Source organism: Pithys albifrons, chromosome 14, assembly GCF_047495875.1.
Source record: "Pithys albifrons albifrons isolate INPA30051 chromosome 14, PitAlb_v1, whole genome shotgun sequence".
NCBI classification, from domain to species: domain Eukaryota; kingdom Metazoa; phylum Chordata; class Aves; order Passeriformes; family Thamnophilidae; genus Pithys; species Pithys albifrons.
In genome coordinates, this window is record NC_092471.1 from 19,560,266 (window position 1) to 19,576,246 (window position 15,981).

General features: G+C 50.4%; 1 protein-coding gene across 3 annotated transcripts in view; it reads right to left on the reverse strand.

Moving 5' to 3' along the window:
* Window positions 1-7,083: 7,083 nt before the first annotated feature.
* Window positions 7,084-15,981, reverse strand: part of ATRX (ATRX chromatin remodeler) — a 92,102-nt gene continuing 83,204 nt past the window's right edge. For all 3 annotated transcript variants that reach the window (XM_071569534.1, XM_071569533.1, XM_071569532.1), the window contains 5 exons: window positions 12,880-13,029; window positions 12,146-12,268; window positions 11,497-11,592; window positions 10,688-10,816; window positions 7,084-9,933 (listed from right to left, as the gene is read on the reverse strand). In XM_071569534.1, the coding sequence (XP_071425635.1) occupies window positions 9,655-9,933; window positions 10,688-10,816; window positions 11,497-11,592; window positions 12,146-12,268; window positions 12,880-13,029 (777 nt within the window). In that variant the 3' untranslated portion in view covers window positions 7,084-9,654. The remainder of the gene's footprint in view (window positions 9,934-10,687; window positions 10,817-11,496; window positions 11,593-12,145; window positions 12,269-12,879; window positions 13,030-15,981) is intronic.

The window sequence follows — 15,981 nt, forward strand, 5'->3', positions numbered from 1 at the left end:
ACTGCTTGGTTCACAGGATTGTTTCTCAACCTCCTCCTCGCCAAACAGTCAAGGTAAAACCTCAGCTCCTCCAGCTTCAGTCTGTGAATTCCCAGGACAATTCCAATGGCCTAGGGATGATCCACAACAAGCTGCACGGGCTGCATCGCTAAGGGGAGTGTCTCTTGCCCTCTCTGCCACCTCCTGTGTCCCTTCGCTGTCCCAGCAGGTCCAGCAGTCACCAGACAATGGGCTGGGGATGGCAATGAGGAGATTACAGGAGCTTTACCTTCAATGATCCAGACATGAAGGAATTTAATCCCATGTTGGAAATAAAAAGTGTTTATTTAGCTCCTTCCTCTGAGTCACTGCTGAAACATCCCATCCCCAGCCGCCGCGCCGGGAGCGCGGTCGCTCACGAGACACGTCCTCAGGTGCACTTTTGACCTTTCCCTGCGTGAAGGGAAATCCCTCTGCCCCCCAGGATGGCCCTGCCTCCCTCCAGCCAGGGCTCTCCATGGCCCTTGAAGATAAATCTGGTGGTTGAGATCCTGCTTCTTTTCAAAATGAAGGTCAAAACCTGATCTCAGCAATGCCAAGTGCATTTTTCACCAACTCAAAGGGGAGGTGATGTGGTCTGTGGGTGCAACATTGGATTTGTTCATCTGATACCCAGCTCAAGGAGAGCCTCCTGCCACAGCAGCTGTAAAATGCCTTTTTGGGATTTGGGTTCAAAGAACTGATACTTGCAAAAAGCAAAAGCCACAGAGAATTTACTGGAAACTGCTTGGGAAAGGTTGGTGTCATCTCCTGCGAGGGACATTTGTCAAAGGGGGAATTCAGCATTGCTAAATCCCACCCAAATGGTTCTTTCTCAAGAATTTACTGGGTTTGGTCCTGGTCCAACAAAACAAAGATGTGTGACCTGCCAGAGCTGGGAGCTGAACTGCAGCAGAGTGAACAGCCACAGACTCCAGGTGTGTTTGAAGTGCTGTGGGAGCCACTGGTGATGCACGAGGATGGTTCATGTGGACACACTCCCCTCCCTGTGCCATTCCATCCCTGTGGAGGAACAGGCTGCTCTCCTGTCCCATCCCATCCCTGTGGAGGAATGGGCTGCTCTTCTGTCCCATCCCATTCCATCCCTGCAGAGGAACGGGCTATCCTGTCCCATCCCATCCCATCTCGGTGGAGGAATGGTCTGTTGTCCTGTCCCATCCCATCCCTGCAGAGGAACAGGCTGCTCTCCTGTGCCATCCTATCGCTGTGGAGAAATGGGCTGTTCTCCTGTGCCATCCCATCCCATCCCATCCCTGTGGAGGAATATGCTGTTCTCCTGTCTCATCCCGTCCCATCCCATCCCATTCCGTTCCACCCCGTTCCATCCCATCCCATCATCCCATCCCACCCCATCCCATCCCATCCCGTCCCACCCCATCCCATTCCGTCCCACCCCGTTCCATCCCATCCCATCCCATCCCATCCCATCCCATCCCATCCCATCCCCGTGGGGGAATGGGCTGCTCTCCCATCCCATCCCATCCCTGCAGAGGAACAGGCTGCTCTCCCATCCAGCCATTCCCCTCCCCACAGACACCGACTGCCCTTTGGCTGGGGCGTGCAGATGGATCCTGCAGCACAAGGAGCCTCTGCTCATGAATTAGCAAAAGAAAATATCAGCCTTTGTTTGGGATTTCTGTTTCTGTGGTTTTCATGTGATTCAAAGTCACAACAGCCAGCTGGAAAACTTCTCCCAAAGGAAGGTGAATGCTGGTGCAGGTTCCCAGTAACCCAACAAGTCCCCCACTCCCAGTGCTGTTCTATTCACAAGAGGCTGCAGGGCTGGAAACACCACAGCAAAAGGGACAAAAGGCATCACTTTCCACCCTTCTCCCTCCACCCGAGAGCTGTGGGCACATTGTACAGAAAGCATTATCCCAGGACAGCCATGCAGAGCAGGAGGGAGACTGGCACAAAGAGGTGGAAAATCTCCCTCTGGAGGGTGCAGAGTGTAAGGAAACCCCTCCCTGGACCCAGCATGGAGCCAAGCACAGCAGCAGTGCCTGTCTCTGCCCAGCCTGGGCACAGACCCACAGTGGCAACACACACACCCAGGGCCATCCCAGCACAGACCCCACTGCCCACAGGGAGCTCTGCTGGGTGGCAGGTGTGGCTCAGGGCTCCTCTCTCCAAGGAGGAAAAGGAGAGCAGGCCCCAGAGACTTACCTCCTGTGAAAAGAGCAATGGAGAGTCCAAACTGCAGGGGTAGTCCAGAAACTCGGTGCTGGAAGGCAGGAAAGGTGCCCTTTGAGTGCTGTCCCACCTGGCCAAATGTCCAGAGAGATGTGCCACAGCTGCTGGATGGGGGCTGAGATGGTCCTGAAAGCACCTGAGGATGGAGCATTCCTGAAGGAGAAGGGCTGAAATTCCTGTTGATGGGGAGAAAGGACATCTGCACTCCTTGGGGTAGCACTGGTTATTGATAATTTTATTTTTTGTTTTCCCCAAAACAAAAGAGTAGTAAGTTTCAGAACTGTTAAATTCTCATCATGGAAAATACTACAGGTGTCACCTCCTGCCTGTGCTGGGCTTGAGCAGGAGCCCTGCAAAGCCAAACCCACAGAGGAGACTGGGGCTCTTCCCTCACTGTACCAGGAGGATTTGGCACCACGATGCCAGTGACTGAGTGGGGCAGATCAACACCTGCCCTGCTGCTCGTGGGCACTGGTGAGAACCCCCCAAAAAGGATAACACACTTTATGCACCTGAATTACAGCAGTAGCTGTTGGCCCTGACTCAGGCTTTGACCAGTGCCCCAGGGACCAGTTACCATCTCACACTCCATCTCAGGAGGTTTTGGTGCACATCAGTCCTTACACCCAAAGCCAGGCTGGTGTTTGAGGTCAGACCTTGGAAGTGGCAAGCACAGAACCTGAGGGGTGACTCCCCTTCCCCCTGTGCCCACCTTCCCCAAGCCCCTGTCCTTCTCCAGGGCAGCATCCCCATGTCAGGCCACTGCCCTTTCCCAACACCCTCCTCCAGTCCCTCCCAGCCACCTCAGCCCTGGGGAAAGCAGGACCTGTGTGGGGGCCACAGGCACAGAAGTCACACCCAGGGGCAGCCACCCAATCCACCTGCACAGAGCAGGAGCTTCTCCAGACACTCCACAGCAGCACAGCTCTCCCTGAGACAGGCTGGGACTGAGTCCTGCTGGTGCCACATCTCCAGGGGTACACAGGGGGTTATTCACCCCCTGAGCAGGTCTGGGAAGTTCAGCTGCCTTGGGATTACATGGCTGGTGCTGCAACACCACTGTTTTTCCATACTCCTCCAGCTGGGAATGCTTAGGACACTTGGCTTTCCATGAACACTGAAAATTTATCCAACTTCAAAACTATTTTTTGCTTGAACTGTTCTCTGTGCAGAGTGGTTCTGCTTTTAAGGTGAAGACCAAAACTGCTCAGGGTGGGCACTCAGCACGTGACACATCAACACGGTGCTGATCCATCTCAGAGCACCTCCTTGGTTGTTCTGGACAGGGGACTGTCCCCAGGACATTCCCAACGTGGTGCTGATCCATGTCAGAGCCCCTGCCTGGGCTGTTCTGGACAGGGCACTGCCCCCAGGACACTCCCCAGCCTGACAAGGACAGACAACATGCAGCCTCCACATGCACCAGCCTCCCGCTGCCCTCCAGCAGAGTGTTGAGCCAAGCTGGAAGTCACAGGGCTATCTAAAACCACACTGCCCACAGGGCAGTGCCCTCAGTGCAGTGCCCTCAGTGCAGCGCCCTCAGTGCAGTGCCCACAGTGCAGTGCCCACAGTGTAGTGCCCTCAGTGCAGTGCCCTCAGTGCAGTGCCCACAGGGCAGTGCCCACAGGGCAGTGCCCTCAGGGCAGTGCCCACAGTGCAGTGCCCACAGGGCAGTGCCCACAGTGCAGTGCCCTCAGTGCAGTGCCCTCAGTGCAGTGCCCACAGGGCAGTGCCCACAGTGCAGTGCCCACAGTGCAGCGCCCTCAGTGCAGCGCCCACAGGGCAGTGCCCACAGTGCAGCGCCCTCAGTGCAGTGCCCACAGTGCAGTGCCCTCAGGGCAGTGCCCTCAGTGCAGTGCCCTCAGTGCAGTGCCCACAGGGCAGTGCCCTCAGTGCAGTGCCCTCAGGGCAGTGCCCTCAGTGCAGTGCCCACAGTGCAGTGCCCACAGTGCAGTGCCCTCAGTGTAGTGCCCACAGTGCAGTGCCCTCAGTGCAGTACTCACAGGGCAGTGCCCACAGGGCAGTGCCCTCAGTGCAGTGCCCACAGTGCAGTGCCCACAGTGCAGCGCCCTCAGTGCAGTGCCCACAGTGCAGTGCCCTCAGTGCAGTGCCCTCAGTGCAGTGCCCACAGTGCAGTGCCCTCAGTGTAGTGCCCACAGTGCAGTGCCCACAGTGCAGTGCCCTCAGTGCAGTGCCCACAGGGCAGTGCCCACAGTGCAGTGCCCACAGGGCAGTGCCCACAGTGCAGTGCAGTGCCCACAGTGCAGTGCCCACAGTGCAGTGCCCTCAGTGCAGTGCCCACAGGGCAGTGCCCTCAGTGCAGTGCCCTCAGTGCAGTGCCCACAGTGCAGTGCCCACAGTGCAGTGCCCTCAGTGCAGTGCCCACAGGGCAGTGCCCTCAGTGCAGTGCCCTCAGTGCAGTGCCCCTCAGTGCAGTGCCCACAGTGCAGTGCCCTCAGTGCAGTGCCCACAGGGCAGTGCAGTGCCCTCAGTGCAGTGCCCTCAGTGCAGTGCCCACAGTGCAGTGCCCACAGTGCAGTGCCCTCAGTGCAGTGCCCACAGTGCAGTGCCCACAGTGCAGTGCCCTCAGTGCAGTGCCCTCAGTGCAGTGCCCCTCAGTGCAGTGCCCACAGTGCAGTGCCCACAGGGCAGTGCCCTCAGTGCAGTGCCCTCAGTGCAGTGCCCACAGTGCAGTGCCCACAGTGCAGTGCCCTCAGTGCAGTGCCCACAGGGCAGTGCCCTCAGTGCAGTGCCCTCAGTGCAGTGCCCCTCAGTGCAGTGCCCACAGTGCAGTGCCCACAGGGCAGTGCCCACAGGGCAGCGCCCTCAGTGCAGCGCCCTCAGTGCAGTGCCCTCAGTGCAGTGCCCACAGGGCAGTGCCCACAGTGCCCTCAGTGCAGTGCCCACAGGGCAGTGCCCACAGGGCAGCGCCCACAGTGCAGTGCCCACAGTGCAGTGCCCTCAGTGCAGTGCCCACAGTGCAGTGCCCTCAGTGTAGTGCCCTCAGTGCAGTGCCCACAGTGCAGTGCCCACAGTGCAGTGCCCTCAGTGCAGTGCCCACAGTGTAGTGCCCACAGTGCAGTGCTCACAGGGCAGTGCCCTCAGTGCAGTGCCCACAGGGCAGTGCCCTCAGTGTAGTGCCCTCAGTGCAGTGCCCACAGTGCAGCGCCCTCAGTGCAGTGCCCACAGTGCAGTGCCCACAGTGCAGTGCCCACAGGGCAGTGCCCTCAGTGCAGTGCCCTCAGTGCAGTGCCCACAGTGCAGTGCCCACAGGGCAGTGCCCTCAGTGCAGTGCCCTCAGTGCAGTGCCCACAGGGCAGGGCCCACAGGGCAGTGCAGTGCCCTCAGTGCAGCGCCCTCAGTGCAGTGCCCTCAGTGCAGTGCCCACAGTGCAGTGCAGTGCCCACAGTGCAGTGCCCTCAGTGCAGTGCCCTCAGTGCAGTGCCCTCAGTGTAGTGCCCTCAGTGCAGTGCCCACAGGGCAGTGCCCTCAGTGCAGTGCCCTCAGTGTAGTGCCCTCAGTGCAGTGCCCTCAGTGCAGTGCCCTCAGTGCAGTGCCCACAGTGCAGTGCCCACAGTGCAGTGCAGTGCCCACAGTGCAGTGCCCACAGGGCAGTGCCCTCAGTGCAGTACCCACAGTGCAGTGCCCTCAGTGCAGTGCCCACAGGGCAGTGCCCACAGTGCAGTGCCCTCAGTGCAGTGCCCACAGGGCAGTGCCCACAGTGCAGTGCCCTCAGTGTAGTGCCCACAGGGCAGCGCCCACAGTGCAGTGCCCACAGTGCAGTGCCCACAGTGCAGTGCCCACAGGGCAGTGCCCTCAGTGCAGTACCCACAGTGCAGTGCCCTCAGTGCAGTGCCCACAGGGCAGTGCCCTCAGTGCAGTACCCACAGTGCAGTGCCCTCAGTGCAGTGCCCACAGGGCAGTGCCCTCAGTGCAGTACCCACAGTGCAGTGCCCTCAGTGCAGTGCCCACAGGGCAGTGCCCTCAGTGCAGTACCCACAGTGCAGTGCCCTCAGTGCAGTGCCCACAGGGCAGCGCCCTCAGTGCAGTGCCCACAGTGCAGTGCCCTCAGTGTAGTGCCCACAGGGCAGTGCCCACAGTGCAGTGCCCTCAGTGCAGTGCCCACAGTGCAGTGCCCTCAGTGCAGTGCCCTCAGGGCAGTGCCCTCAGTGCAGTGCCCACAGTGCAGTGCCCACAGTGCAGCGCCCTCAGTGCAGTGCCCTCAGTGCAGTGCCCACAGGGCAGTGCCCACAGGGCAGTGCAGTGCCCACAGTGCAGTGCCCTCAGTGCAGTGCCCTCAGTGCAGTGCCCTCAGTGCAGTGCCCACAGTGCCCCTCAGAGCACAGCTTGGTGATCTTCACCCGACAGTGTTTCTGTGGCCCCTCCTCAGCTCCCACCCCAACCAGCTGGACCCCAAGCACTGCCAGGAGCCACAGCAGACCCTCCAAGCCCAGGGAATGAGCATGGGGCAGATTTAAAACACATTGTCACAGGTTTTTTGCATAGGAAAGGGGCTTTTTTTCCCCAACAGGTGAGATTTAATAACCAAGGCAGGGAGAAGTACAATTATGAGGTTAAAATATGGCAGTAGGATATCCTGATTTGATTAAGTAGAACTGCACCTTACTCGACCATCTCACTTCTTCACAGACTGGCAGAAGCTGCTATTAATTAATATAATTTGACAATCTGGACCAAAACTATTTTCCCTAAAGGAAATCAATGCCCTACCTCTGTTGCTGTAGAAAAAAAGGAAGAGTTTAAACTCACAGCACAGATTTCCAGACACATCCTCAGGCTGAGTCCCTCGGAGTGAACACTGGGGTGTGAATGTAGCACAAGGCACGTGGATGTATTTTGGTCACTTTATTAAATGAGATATTAAATAGTTTAAGTTTCAACTACTAAAACAGCACTTTGAATGGTGAAAACACAGATAGTATATTGTCATACTTGAATGCTTCTTCTCTTTAAAAACACATTTCCAGTCCTTATATATATTACAAAACAGCCTTATAGGAAGAGGGGACACCTTTTCTATAGTACTTAAGATATTTAATACAGAACTGAAAAGCCATCTAATAGAAACAAAGGCAAGTCTTCACAGCTGTATGATTTCAGCAGCCAAAGCTGATTGATGGACTGAAACATTACTATACAACTGGGACAAAACATATACAATATCACAATACTAAGCAAAAACGCTTTACATCCAAAGGAATAAACAGGTTACAAAATGTGGATAATTTAGCAGGCAAAACTGTATTACAAGCAACATTTTTCTCCGTCATCTTAAGCCATTTTATCTAGTTAAAACATCTAAAACAAATATAAAAATGAGCCTTTTATTATCTTACTGATGTATGTTCTGTCTTTAAGTACTGGTTAGAGCCTGATGTTATACTCAAAGCACATTGTTATGCAGCTAAAATGTCAAGTGAGAAACATGTATGCAAAGTGGTCCAGGTTTAACTTCAATGCTTCCCTCAGATTCCTTCTTATGCATTAGTCTTCTGTTAGCCATGGTTTGTCCAGAATGAAATAAAATGTGCCTTTCAATGTTGCCTAAAACTTCCACATTTAAGTCTTTGAGTTACTGTAAAACTCCATTTAACATTCCCAGGTTTGGTAGAAAGCATTTCTCTTATTCACAACACGGAGGAATCTCTGTGAGAGTTGCCCAGAGTACATTTGCCTTCAAATGTTTGTCTCGAAGTCTCTTGTTTGCTTCTTCCACTGGGGACACGTCTCTTTTTGCTCCCTCCCCCCAAATCAGAGTGAATTGTAGAGTTGGCAAAGCACTAGGACACACTGAGGGGCTTTTGTAGTATCCTGTAATCAAAGAGTCCAACAGCAACTTGTCAGCTGGGTTTGCACCAGACCGACCACGTGTCCATCACACACTGAAACACTGGGTAAGATCTGCATTTTGAAATGCAAAACCCATTTGTCCATTCAGGCGAAAACTCAAACTCCTACAAGAAACTTTCCAGAAACCAAAACAGGTTTAGTTCATGGCAGCAAGTCAGAGGAGTCCAGCACTGCCTGGAGCCGCCGCCATCCGCCGTCCCAGAGTCCTCTGGCATCCAGACACCGCTGCCTCAGTGCTCCTGCCATGGCTTCTACCCCCACATTATCAACCTTTTTGTTAGGGGGAGGTAAGAATCAACCAAACTCCAGTCAAAGAAAAGCCCTATTTGTATTTAATTAGAACTTCACAAGCACAACAAGTGTGGGTAAAGAGAGTGTTAATGATATAGAAGAAACCAGAAATTTATCTCTGGCCTACATTAAAAAAAACCCAGAACACCAAAAAAACCCAAGCTCTTTGTGTGCAAATGCATGTGGGATGGGAGGAGTGCATAACCAAAACTCTGTGAACGAACTGATTTCAAGGTTCTGGCAGCTCTGGAAGTTGCTGCAGCACTTTCTCTGTTGATTTTGCATCAGCAATGGTTCTGCCACGTTAGGGGTCTCTCTGGCAGGGCTTGACCACAGCCACCAGTAAGATGTAACCCCCAAAGCACCAGGAACTGGATGTTGTTGGCCCATCTCCCATTGCCGGCAATGGGCAGAGACAGCAGCACCAGCACTAAGGAGTTACCAGAAATGTGCTCTGTGTTGGACTCTGCATCAAGGAATTAAGTGTGTGATGGAAAAAGATCTCCCACCCTAAGATCATCAGCTGCTACTCCATCACATGGAACTGAAAATAAGAAATGGCAGAAGCCCAGGGAAGGCCAGCCCTTCCCCAGGCATGTTTAAGGCTGGGTGCACAGTGTCTCTGTGGCTCTCAAGGTTCAGAGCAGTAATATTTACGAATATTGCACTCAATTCTGTTTCAGAGAGTATTTTCAGTTCCTGTTTCATTCAGCACAGATGATCTACACAAGTCCAGACCTCAGTCAGAAGGAAACTGGACCATTTCTGTTGTAACATTCCCACTAACAGAAAGAAATGATAAGCAGAAAAGTATTCCATAATTTGAGGAATCAACTCTAATCAAGAACTCAGCTGTTTACAATTCACATATGTCAGACTGAACATCCACACCTGCAATCCTTCCTAAGCTTCCCAAAGCTTCTCAGCCATGGAAAGCAAGCGCAGGAGTTTAGACAGGAAACCTGTGGAGATGCTACTGTAACGGGAGGACTTGTTTTCACTGAAAACAACTTGTTATCTCCTGTACTCAACATATGTAAGAAGATTCTAGGCAACATCACTGACAACAGGGAAAACATCATGTCCTATTTAAACAAAGCTGAAACACTAATATGGAACATGGCATTTAAGGGGAGCAACCAAACTATTCTTTTTAATTTTTATTTTTTTTTACAGTTGAGTTCTGTTAGGCCATTGATTCCTAAAAAAATAAAAGTTCTTTCTCTGATTTTAACAATCCTTTAGGCTTTTAGTGCAAAATCACATTGATTTCCCTTGGGAAGGCCCTGGATTTTTGCCTCTCATTGGGGGTGGTGCTCGTTGTAGGGGTGGTGGTTGCATCCCACCAGACACTGACTGATACATTCCTCTCACATCTATGGACTGGTAGCTGGAAGGATTCATGATTAAATTTGGAGGCTTTGGCATTATGAGGTGGCCCATGGCTGCTTGCTGGTAAGACATCTGCTGCTGCTGCTGCTGGTTGTACTGGTGCTGGAGCCTCCTGTTCATCAGGATCCTCTGGACACAACCGATTAACTGTGGAGGGAAAGCAGAGCTGGGTAAGTGCACGACCCTGCCAGTGCTCCAAGTATCAGGTTCAGAGTTAAAATCAATTTGTTAGGGACAGCATGGATGGGGGGAAAAAGCCCCATTGTTACCACCATCCCTAATGTGATGGCATTCACAAGCTCATTACTGGAGAAACCATTTAGTAACACCGTTTAGGGCTCAGCTCTCCCATGACTTGGCTATTGTATTGCAGGCAGCATTTAGGTGAGTTGCCATGGCAACATGGACTACACTGAAATTATTCCCAGGTATAAGTTACAACATCGTTTGTCAGGTACCATTTATCTTCCCTTTGAAAGTCCCACATGTGGACTGTCAGTGTTTGTTTGCCTGAGAGAAAACTCTTCCCACTGACATCATCTGGGCCACTTTCAGATTTTGCAAAGTAATTCTAAGCTAAAACAACATTACCAACACTTTCTAAGATGTGTTTCGTAAGTGGCTGACTGAGCTCTGGGAATCAGATTTCTCTTTAAGCCTCATGACCTTCCAACAAACCAACTCCAACTCAAAACCCTGGCGAGTAATTTTTCCATGACCCACTCCCGGATCCTCCCTCACTGGGGCCAAGCAATGCCCTCCAGCACAGCCCTGACCCGCTGCAGCACCTCCTGTGAGTGATGCTTCTGCACCTGAACACATCCCTGTAGCTTCTGAATGAGCACACACAACAGCCCAGCTCAGAGCTGGGCAGCAGCCACGGGAAGGGAACACATGTTACCATCTGCTGTTTGCCGAGGACGTCGTTGTAAATGGCTTCGCGGCGCTTCACGTCCAGCTCCTGGCTCGCCTGCCTGTTCAGGGCCAGCGCCTGCACTTGGGTCTCTGTCAGGCTCATGTTTTCTTTCCACTGCAAAGCAAAGAAAACCAAAACCTTCTTGGCACTGGTGGTTTTAACAAAAGCCTGATGGTAACTGAAGTCGTGCATCGCGCTCAGAGTCGCAGCAAGAGTTAAACAAGCCCAAATTGTACTTCTCCAGGATCAGAACTATGAGCTATCAGTTCTTCTAACTGCTAATGAAGGTAGAATCACAGATCAGCTGGGTTGGAAGAGACCTCTGAGATCATCAAGTCCAACCCTTGATCCAACCCCACTGTGATCACCAGATCATGGCACTCAGTGCCACATCCAGTCTCATCTTAAATACCTCCAGGGATGGAGAATCCTCCCCCTCTCTGGGCAGCCCATTCCAATGCCTGAGCACTCTCTCTGTAAATACATCCCCAGATTACTGGGGGCAAGGGAGAAATGTGGCAGAACCCAAAATAAAATAAAATACTTGCCCACAATTGTTACTCTTATTTATAGAAAATCAGTATTCTCAGAATGGATCTAAACTCTCTGCCATCCGAACACCACAAGGGGTTACTGCAAGCTGCAGGGATAAAGGTCAACACAAACTGGACATTATATTCATTAACAGTGCAATTAAGTAGCTGAATGACCACCTGCATTAGCAACATTTTTGTCTGATAACATTCAATGTTTTGCACTCCTCATCTAAAGCCAGGGTTACCAATTCCACTTACTATGCTTGAAATGATGTCCTCAAGGGGCTGAATTCTTGCTGCAGCTACACTGTTGGTTGCTTCCACAACCTTCTCTCTTCCTTGATTAATAAGGTCCTGAGGAAACACCAGAAATTCAACTATTAAGCACAGATACAAAGAACACATTTCTTTGCCAACATTTTAGTTCTTCATCTTTGTCCTGTACATATCCAGATCTCAATTACTTTTTTCTTTCAATGTGCACAAGTCAGTGAGTCTCAGGTTCCACAGGACTGACCCTCAGCACAGAGCAGCTGAACAGCAGGGACACATCTGGCAATTTGTAGTACACAGTACTTATAAAAACCTCTTTTTGCCCCCACAGGTTTTCAGAGCAGCACAGGAGTGCTGCCCTGCTCCCCAGAGAAAGTGTCTGCCATACAGACTTGAAGATGTTTCAGTCTGAAATGTGGTGATTTCAGGCCTGCAAAGGATGCAGGTGATGCTCCAGAGTCCTGCCCTACTCCCCAGGTCTATGTGCATGCAAGTCAGACTTCAACATAGCTGCACACACAGAAAACAGGGTTAAAAATAGGATACAATACACAAAGGTGGAGATATTGAAGCCTAGTTAGTGACAGGACAGCCCTGCACACCCCCAGCAACACAGACATGGTGTGCCACTCACCTCCAGCTGTTGGTTACTCATGGCTGACAGAGCACCCAGATTGTAGGGAATATAAGTCTGAGAGTTGAAGTTTGTGGGGATCATGTTGGTCCCAGCTGGCATGTTGAAACGCATGGTCATGCCCTAAAAAACACAAAAGGCACTTATCATTTAATAACTGATAATTCATGGCCTTCTACAGCAACCACACAGACAAATCAGTGTCAAGTGCTGGAACCCATCCCAAGCAATGGACACAGAGCCCTGATCACCATGTCCTGGAAAGAGGGAGGAGAGGTGGAGAACATCACTGGGGGGACACCAACACAACAGGAATTCCAATCTGATGTCCCACTCTACTGTAATTTTGCTGATTAATGTTGCATTATGCTCATGGTTAAATATTGTTCAGATGTTGTTAGTGTGGGTACTACACAGGTCTCCTTGCAGGGACACCCTCAAATGGTACAAGAGGTATTAACACAGGACACCAGCTGAGGTTTATTATAAAATAAAGTGTGTGCAAATGTTACTTTCATTTAAAAGTTACTAAGAAAATTCACAGAAAGGACCAGCATCAAAAGAGCAAAAAGGACACATTATGTCCTTTTCTGGTATGCCAAAGTTTGCTTTATATATTGATTTCTGGGTCTTTAAGAAAATTTTATTTCCCCAAGACAAACTGAAACTGTAATTGGTACTCCAAGCCTGGCAAGGTTATTTCCATAGACATAAACCTGATCAGACAGCTTTACCTTCTTCTCTGCTTCATATTCTGCCCAGGCTGCCTTCCTTTCTTCTTCAGTGAGTTCCTCTTCCTCCTTATGGTCCAGGAGTGAATCATGTTCATGATATCCAACTATGTACTCCTTGTTGATCTGCAGCAATTCTGCCAGGATTGTGTCCTGTCCATGGGAGATGAAATGAAGTGTCACTCAGCTGCATTTCCTCCCCATCTCACACACAGCAGCTCAGAGCACTGCATGGAGCAATAAAACCCCAAAATAATCTAAAAGTACAATTTTCTTCAGAGGGAAGGGAATGGACTAACAATGTATTGCAGAGGTGACAGTCCAACCACTTTATGAACCACAGGAATGCACTCAGATTGCACAAAAATAAATGCACTTTAAGAACCTAAGAAGAATGGAATGTCCTCACTGATTTTTCCTTTGCTTAGGCTGGACATCTGAGAGAACCATCAATAATCTGCATTTATTTTATATAAAGAGCATCTCTGTAGGCTTTGAAACACTGAGTTGGGTCCATCAAGTGTCCATCAGCATTCCAAAGAAAAGACTCTCTCTTAAAACTGCTCAGATACATGTGGGGATAAATAATCCCCCTCCCTTCTGGACTGAGGATGGTGAAATCACTGCTGTGAACCAGGTTAGACCAGCAGGCTGCAATTTCTACCTTCATACTCCACAATATCCCTAATGATTAATCGTTTATATCTCTATATAAATATATATAAATCACAGAATGGTTTGGGCTGGGAAGGACCTTAAAGAACATCTAATTCCAAACCCTGCCATGGGCAGGGACACCTTCCACTAGACCAGGTCCTCTGGGTATGTGTGCAGATATACATATGGATAGATAGACAGACATAGATATAGAGATATAGATATATAGAGATGCAGATACAGATATAGATATAGATATATAGATACAGATATAGATATGGAATCTCCAGTAGAGCTTTGCATTCAGTCTAAGATTTGCAATACTACAAATTATACAGAAGTCCTATTAATGCTTTTTTGAAATAGAGAGTTACCAGCATGTTGAGTATTTCCCAGACAAAGCAAAACCAAACTAGCTGCCAACCAAAACATTAAGTTGCCACTGCTCTTGTCTGGACTACAGATGCCACATGATGACAAATGAATGTCTCAGTTAAAAAGTAATATAAAACCAGACATGGCAAGTCATTGTGACAAGGTGGCACTCCCAGGTGGGCAGTACTGGCTTTGCAGTCCTCACTCTCACTGAGGAAACAGCTCCAGTTTTTTCAAAGATGATGCCTCTCTGTCTGGATAAAGGTGATGCTGCAAAGGATGAAGAAAAACATCTTCTGCAGGACTGAAAAATTGCTCCTGCTGCACCACAGGAGCTCCCTTTAGGCAATCATTATTCAACATGGTTTTTCACATGCACTTGTAGCACTGACAAGCTTGATGAGCTCCAATATCCCAAAATTCCCAAAATAAAACCATCACTGAACTCCTGGACCGTGCCTGAAATGACTCACAGTGACCACACTTTCTGCAGGCATTACCTGAGCACCTGCAGCATCCTGACCTTGTTCTGCCAGGCATCTGTGCCAACAGAATCCAACTCATCTGACCCCAATATTTTCAAATCTCCATAAAACAATGACTGGAACAAATGGCCTGTGCCCACAAACCAACTGATTTTTGCAACCTCTCTGGGAACTGCGTGTGCAGGACCTGACCAGAAGTTGTTTGTTTCTTTGGGTTTTAAAACCTGATTATGTTAACCTATTAACATAATCTGGAGGGTCAGGCCCAGAGAGTGCTGGTGAACGGAGCTGCATCCAGCTGGTCACCAGTGGTGTTCCCCAGGGGTCTGTGTTGGGTCCAGTCCTGTTTAACATCTTTATTGATGATTTAGATGAGGGGATTGAGTCCATCAGCAGCAAATTTGCTGATGACACCAAGTTGGGAGGGAGTGTCGAGCTGCTGGAGGGCAGGAGGGCTCTGCAGAGGGATCTGGACAGGCTGGAGGGATGGGCTGATTGCAATGGGATGAAGTTCAATAAGGCCAAGTGCAGGTCCTGCCTTTTGGCCACACCAACCCCTGTAGCAGCACAGGGTGGGCACAGAGTGGCTGGAGAGCAGCCAGGGGGAAAGGGATCTTGGAGTACTAATTGACAGGAAGCTCAACATGAGCCAACAGTGTGCCCAGGTGGGCAAGAAGGCCAATGGCATCCTGGCCTGGCTCAGCAATGGGGTGGCAGCAGGCCCAGGGCAGTGACCCTTCCCCTGGACTCAGCACTGGGGAGGCCACACCTGGAGTGTTGTGTTCAGTTCTGGGCCCCTCAGGTCAGGAAAGAGATTGAGGGGCTGGAGCGGGGCCAGAGAAGAGCAACGGGGTTGGAGAAGGGACTGGAGCACAAGTGCTGTGGGGAGAGGCTGAGGGAGCTGGGGGTGTTCAGGCTGGAGAAGAGGAGGCTCAGAGGTGACCTCAGCACTGTCTGAACTGCCTGAAGGGAAGTTCTGGCCAGGTGGGGGTTGGTCTCTTCTCCCAGGCACTCAGCAATAGGACAAGGGGGCACGATGGGCTCAAGCTCTGCCAGGGGAAATTGAAGTTGGAGATCAGAAAAAAATTCTTTACAGAGAGAGTGCTCAGGAATTGGAATGGGCTGCCCAGAGAGGGGGTGGATTCCCCATCCCTGGAGGTTTTTAAACACAGATTGGCCGTGGCACTGAGTGCCATGATCTGGTAAAGGGACTGGAGTTGGACCAAGGGTTGGACTTGATGATCTCGCAGGTCTTTTCCAACCCAATCCATTCTATGATTCTGTGAGTATGTAAAAGCTTCCAAATGTGCTTTAAGTTAAAGTGTGTTTGCCTTTCTTTGTTGAAACTTTATTTTGCATTCACTTTAATGGTGGAGCTCAAAAACTGGGATATGGGCTAAACTCCTTTTAGTTTCATTTTATTATGAAAAAAAATAAATCCACCTTACACATAAAAAAGTCATCAGAATAATTATTTCTTTTAATTTGTTGAGCCTGTTGATACTGGTTATGGTTGGTTTATAAGCTTTACAATGAAATCCTGATGATGAATGAAAAAATGAAGAGTGATTGAAATGAGTTTTTTTTG